Raw genomic sequence first — 7,069 nt, forward strand, 5'->3', positions numbered from 1 at the left:
TATTAAAGAAAAATATTAAATTAATTGATTAAGAAAATATCTTTTAAAAACAGAAAATAAATATAATTATAAATGGCTAAATGCTATAAAACCATGCGTAGTGGTAAGGGTGAATAATGCCTTCACCCTTGGGCGTTTTTTGCTATGTGACAGTACAGTCAGCTAGGGGTATTATTGGACGTTTTTCTAAAATGGGTGTAGCAGGAATGTAAACATGATGTTAAAAGGGTGTAAAGAATTAAATAAAAATAAAAAAACCCAACAAAAAAACTATTGACCAAGAAAAAGGAAAAGGAAGATTAAATATGATTGGCCCTTCATTTTTGCACAAAACGTCATTTAAAAAACGCCTAGGGGGCGTGTTTGATGGCAAATTTTGAAAAAACCACGACCACTGCCACCACGCATGTTGTAACATTATTTCATTTTAAGGAAAAGAGTATGTGGAGGACAGCTGTGTATTTTAACTTCAACCATAAACGCATGCCATCATAGGATTTCACAATGTCTGGGACAACATAACATGTTCGGTACACGCATTTACCATGACATATACCTCACGCATCAAAACTTGTACATTTGCTAGAACACATGAAAATACCACCTAAAACAACTCGTAACAACCCTTTGGACGGCTCTAATAGCTCAAGAAAACCCAAAGGAAACTCTTCAACATTATAAAAAAAGACTTTTAAAATTAAACAAAACCATTCTTCTTCTTGTTTTTCAAGTGGTTTTAGAATCTAAAACCCTTGAAACACATTGTAACTGTTGCAAAAATCTTCATAGGCACGCGATGTTAAGCGGCTGCTCTTCGACACGCATCGTATTCATCCAAGCGAGTTCTTCGTGGTTAAGCTCGTCAAAATCCCAATCGGGCAGCTCGCACGCTTCGTTGTCATCAAACCCCCACAGTTGAAAATCGTCGAGATCGCCAAATCCGTCGAGCGGAGAGGCGAAACCGTCGAAAAACACGGTATCGAGCTCCAGTTTCAAGTCCAACCCTTCGCCAATCTCCGCTAAGGTCAACGCTTCTTCGACCGCTACACAAGCCGATTCGGTTTTGCTTTCTGCTCGGCTCGATTGAGAAACCGAGGTCGAACCGGTAGTTTTTTTCGAAATAGATGATGTTTCGGGTTCGGGTTCGGGTTCAGTTACAGGGAAAGTGTGGGAAATCACACCAACAGATTCCTCCGAAACCGCCGGTTTCGGAGGCTGCGAAACCGCACCCGCGCCCGCGGTTTTGACATTACTCGACCCGCCCTTTGAAGCTTCAGCAAAGGCCTCAAACTCAAGCCTCTTATCTTCATAAGCCCTTGATGCTTCTTCAGCAGTATTGTAAGTCCCCAACCAGACCCGTCTTTGCTTAAACGGGTCACGGATCTCGGCGGCCCATTTCCCCCATTTACGCTGCCGAACACCTCTAAACTTCGAACCCGATACCGGTCGGGTTTGACCCGAACTTTTGTTCACCACCCTCTTTCTTTTCACACAACTTTTCTCCCCGTTATTGCTATCTTGATAAGAACTCTCAGTCTCCGTTTGTTTAGACGCCGTTACCGTCACCGTCTCCGTACACCCAACCGGAATCTTGATTTCTCGCACAATCCGCTTCGACCCGAATGGTTTTTTCTCGGGTTGTTCATCATCAGACGAATCAGTCAAATCCGGGTCATAGCAGATGACCCGAATCTTCCTAATGGATCTGTTTAACTCACTCATAGCTATATAAAAAACGTGAAAAACTCTACCGGCTGTAACAGCTTCAAACGTAAACTTGTAAACAAAAATCAGCCAAAAATAAACCAAAAATGTGTACGGTTTATGTTTAAGGCCCTCTGAAGAACAAGAACAAATCAAATAATCTGTTTATGTGAAACCCCCCAAAACACTCGACTCCAGAGCAAGTCCTGAAACAACAGACATCAGAAACCAAACTATCAAGATCTGCAAGGGTACACAAGGATGATATATATAAATTGAACTTAGAGTGTTTAAAGTTTGTTACCTCTTTGGCCTCAAACGCATCGAAACGGTCGGAGAACAGAGGAGAAAACCCTGCTGAGAACACCAGCAGAGAGAAGAACAGATGAACAGAATAACTGGGAAACAAAGCTTCAATGGAGCTCTAATCACAGCCGACATAAAACCCGGTCGTCTTCTCCGTTTTCTCTCTCTCTCTAAAACCGGACTTTCTCTCTCTAAAACCCCCCACCGGATAACTTTTTGCAGCCGAGTGGAAAAGAGTGAAACGAGGATGAGAAAGAAGGTATAAATAGAAGAAATGAAAACCCTATGAAAATCAGAGAGAGGATCAGGAATCTATGGACAGATTTTTGCTACGAAGAAGACGACAAATGGTGAAAATGGAGACGGAAAATAGGTAAAAAAAAAAGTTTTTTTGGAGACTGAAGAACGCAAATCTCAAGGAGAGTAATTTATAAATAAAATTGCTGCAAAAACATCGAGGATTGCATAAAGAAATGTGATCACTGTGTGTTTTTTTCTTTGGATTTTCTCTCTCTAGAGCCCCACTCTGTTTGGAGTGCACTGCTTTTTTTCTCCTTTTTACTGTTCAGTATTCAGTATACATACACACCTAGCTTTCTTTTCTTTTTTTTTCAACTGGTCAATATTCATTAAAGAGAGTAAGTATTCATACCAATAGTCGGCTTTCATTTAACTTTCTTTACTAAACTGTATTTTATAGATAAAGGGTTTGCAACGTTTGTTATATTTTATAAAGTTGTTTTTAACCATTTTTTATTACACTAGTTGAATAAAAACCGAGTCCCTTTTGTTACCGTATTCTTTTTTGTTCGCCGCATTCCCAATCTCCACTTTGGATCATGTTTGGAGTGTATCGTGTAATTATTTGTTGGGTAGATACGTGAAGGGGTATGGTCCCAAAACGACCATTACCCGCATCAAACAAACCCCTACCAGTAAGCAAACCGCACCCACGCGGTTACATCCTTCGAACCCATTCGGTCCGAAGATGAATAGCTTGACCTAAGTACGAAAGAAGATGAACATATCGATGCGGCTGGCACCGCATCATATGGCCATTTTCGTCACGACAAGGGAAGCGAGCAAATAGTCTCCACATGCGATGACGCGGCCAACACCGCATCTCGCGTATTTCTTGATCACAAGTAGGAGACGCGGTAACTTCAGACGTTACCGCATGCAGCGATGCGGCTCGCACAGCATCCTGCATATCCAACAAGTGGACTGACACGCCATGCAAGTGGCTGACACCACGAGGCAAGTGGCGCCGGCGACAGTCCCCTGTCAGAGCTATTAAAGCAATGGGCTGACGTGGCGTAACCCCCACGGCCGGCGAGACTGACACACCTGCAACGGTGCAGCTCGTCGTCAGCCCATCCATCAATCTCCTCCTTCACTCCTCGGCTATAAATACCGACCCCAAACCAGGTTTGAGGTATCTCTTCACAACTCTCCCACTACTACTACTATCTTACTTTGCTTCCCAAGCAAACTACTGATTCTCACGCCGGAGAGTGGTAACAAGGAGCACCCCCCACCCCATCCTACTTGTTACGAGTCACGGCTTGTTTCCTTGTGCAGGAGATCATCCACCGGTGACCCAGCCAGCGATCTCCGAGAGGAAGGGATTAACCCTTCTTGACGAGACCAGTGTGTTAACCCTGCCCGGTTAACCATTGTTTCATCATTGGCGCCCACCGCTACTCTTAGCACTTTTTAATCCATCCCTCTCCCTCTCAAGATCATGACTGATAACCAAAACACCAATGCGGATAATCCAAATCCCCCGGTCCCAACAGGGGTCCACCCTTCGACCCCCCAACCCGGACACATTGGCACGTCCACCCAAAGGATCCCATCCTTTGCGTTCGGACACGATTTATCACAGGCCCCAACTGTGCTCCCACCAGGCGTGGACTTACACTCCTGGTACCAACAGCAGACTGACCTGCTGATAGCGGCTTACAACCGCGCTTGTACGGAAGCAAACGTACAAGCTGGGCCTACTCCAATACAACACACACCTGCCAACCGTATACTCCAATACGATGGCAGGTTACACTCACGTCCGGCTTCCAGAAGCCGACATGACGACCGTGGATCATCTTACTGTTCGGTCAATACACTCAACGAGGATACTTCCTCATATGAGTCCCGCTCCAGAGGGCCAGTGCATACCCGCCTGGGCCCCTATGGCGAAGATAGGAGGCGGTCAGCCTCCAGGCGCGGCCCAGGCATCCAGAGCCGACTGGGCCCGCAACCTTACACGGAAGGGTACGGTCATACCGACCCTGACGATCAAACCTACCGCGGGGAGTCTCACGACACCAGCAGCAGACCGGGGGGACGCAACTATGTTCCTCCCAGTCACCCCCGCACTACATACCTCAGGGCGGCAAAGCGCCCTGTGCACGAACCATACAGGCCAAGGGCCGCGGCCGAAAATTCAAAATTCGTCCCGCACATCGCCAACGCCGATATCACCACGACAAAATTCCCAGTCAACATTGGGAAATACAGTGGCTCGACCGACCCGGACGACCACATGAACATCTTCACAGGCGCAGGCGTCAATGGCAGGTGGGACGAACCCACCTGGTGCAATTTTTTCCCCCAGACCCTTATCGGTCTGGCGAGGGCATGGTTTGATTCTTTGCCAGTGGGATCACTGGATTCTTTCGAGGACTTGCGCGCCAAGTTCCTCGCCCATTTCAGCCAGCAGCGACGCCACGAACGCGATTCGTTGGACGTCATGAACATCTGGCGAAGGGATGACGAATCGCTCGAGGCATTCGTCATCCGTTACAATAAAGAATGCCTAGAGATAGGCGACGTGGCGGACCAAATGGCGCGAAACCATTTTATTCGGGCCGTCAAAGACAGAGAGATGATCATGACCATCTCTGGCAAGGAGGGTTTGCCTAAAAAATGGGAGGATGTCATGACCGCAGTCAAGACATATGCCCAGACACAGCGGTCGCTCGAACCGCACGTCAAAAAGGCAAAGCCTCAAGCCGAAACATCCCACCAAGGGTCCAAACGTAACAACAAACGAAACCGGGATGCAGGAAATCGGGATATTACTAAACCGTATTTCTCGCAACCCAACACGTTTGACCCACAATGCTACAACCCTGCCCGAGACACTCGGGCACCAAGAAAAGAATCTCGGGACCGCAAATGGACCGAGATCAACCAGTCGCCAAGAGAGGTCCTCCTCGCAGACCCACAATTCTTGCGACCAGCCCAACCAATGAAGTCCAAGAAAAGTCAGGACCTCACACTATACTGTGAGTACCACAAGGACTCGGGCCACACCACCAACAACTGCATCAGTCTCCGGCTGGAGATTGAGCGGGCGTTGAAAGAGGGGAAACTACAACACCTTTTGCCAGGTGGACAAAAGCCCACCAAGCATATCACCCCTCACAACGAAGGTACCTCCTCCGGGAAGAAAGCCATGTACGTGGCTTCCACCCACATGATCTACGGAGGCAAGGGTAGGCCGCGCAAAGCGGCACGAAGACCGGACAATGATTGAAAAGACGAGCAAGTCGTCTTCCCAAAAGTCCGAGGCGGACCGCGTGATAGACGCGCCGTCGTCATTTCAGGCCAGCTGGCCCATTACTGCACCGAGCGTCTGTTCATCGACCCGGGCAGTACATCCGATATAATCTACGAGCAATGCTTCAATCAATTTGACCAAGAGGACAAAGATCGGTTGCAAGCCGTAGATTACCCGCTGGCCGGATTCGCAGGGGAAACAGTCTTTCCCCTAGGTCAAATTACATTTCCCGTGCATCTTACCAATGGTAAACACACGCGGACGGAGGAGGTAAACTTCATGGTTTTACCTCACACCTCCAATTATGACGTCCTCCTTGGGAGAGAATCCCAGGGAGATTTCAATATGATCACATCCGTCCCCCACTCCGCGGTTGGTTTCCCAACCGAATCGGGGGTTGCAATCATCTACGCCCGCAAGGACGTCATGATGACGGACGAAGCACGTCCGACAAAGATCGCAAGGCCCACCCCCGTCGGCCAACCGGAAAAATGGGTTCTCAACCCAAAGCATCCGGAACAGAAGGTCACATTGGGTCACGCCTTATCCTCGACCACCAGAGCGCACCTGAAGCAGCTCCTCTTCAGGAACCAAGACATCTTCGCGTGGACTCCCGCAGATATGACAGGGGTCCCACGCGAAATAGCGCAGCACTATTTGAATACCAAACCAGGCATCAAGCCAGTGATCCAAGGCCAACGCCACCTTGGGTCAGCTAAAAATCAGGCGATGCAAGAGCAGATCGAAGAACTGCTCTCCGCAGGTATACTGCGGGAAGTCAAGTACCAGACTTGGTTATCCAACCCGGTCATGGTAGAAAAACCATCCGGGGGCTGGCGCATGTGCGTCGATTACAAGGACCTTAACAAGGCCTGCCCCAAGGATTGTTACGCGCTTCCAGAAATCGACGAAAAGGTCGATAACCTCGCGCCATTTAGGTGGAAGTGTTTCCTCGATTGCTACAAAGGGTACCACCAGGTACAAATGGCACTTGAGGATGAAGACAAAACGGCATTCCGGACCCCAACCGGAAATTACTGCTATACAAAAATGCCGTTTGGGTTGCGCAACGCGGGCTCAACCTAACAAAAACTGATGAACGACACTTTCCGCGGTCAAATAAGCAAAAGTGTCGAAATCTATATGGACGACCTGGTCGTCATGAGCATGGAGGAAGATACCATGCTCACCGATATAGAACGAACATTCCAAACTCTGCGAAGCGTCAACATGAAGCTCAATCCAGGGAAATGCTCGTTTGGAATGGAAGAAGGCAAATTCCTTGGGTTCATCGTCACCAAAGATGGATTCAAGGTAAACCCGGAAAAAGTGCAGGCGATCGAGCGCATGCCATCGCCTGCATCGATGAAAGATATGCAACGCCTGGCCGGAAGGCTGGCGGCACTCAACAGGTTCTTGGCTAACCACGCAGCCAAGTCATACCCTTTCATCAAGACCCTGCGAAGCTGTTCAAAGAAAGAACAGTTCCAGTGG

At 48.1% G+C, this 7,069-nt stretch overlaps 1 protein-coding gene across 1 annotated transcript; it reads right to left on the reverse strand.

Moving 5' to 3' along the window:
* Nucleotides 1-459: 459 nt before the first annotated feature.
* On the reverse strand, nt 460-2,572 carry LOC110915055 (ethylene-responsive transcription factor ERF118). Its single transcript, XM_022159683.2, has 2 exons — nt 2,009-2,572; nt 460-1,910 (listed from the first exon to the last, which is right to left on the reverse strand). Exon 2 carries the CDS (start codon nt 1,720-1,722, stop codon nt 784-786), a length of 939 nt encoding a protein of 312 aa, XP_022015375.1. The 5' UTR covers nt 1,723-1,910; nt 2,009-2,572; the 3' UTR covers nt 460-783.
* Nucleotides 2,573-7,069: the final 4,497 nt, after the last annotated feature.

The sequence above is a fragment of the Helianthus annuus genome, chromosome 12, assembly GCF_002127325.2.
Source record: "Helianthus annuus cultivar XRQ/B chromosome 12, HanXRQr2.0-SUNRISE, whole genome shotgun sequence".
Lineage (NCBI taxonomy): Eukaryota > Viridiplantae > Streptophyta > Magnoliopsida > Asterales > Asteraceae > Helianthus > Helianthus annuus.

Excerpts from the sequence above, each read along its gene's own strand:
- LOC110915055 (XM_022159683.2), bottom strand. The coding sequence starts at position 1,722 with ATGAGTGAGTTAAACAGATCCATTAGGAAGATTCGGGTCATCTGCTAT.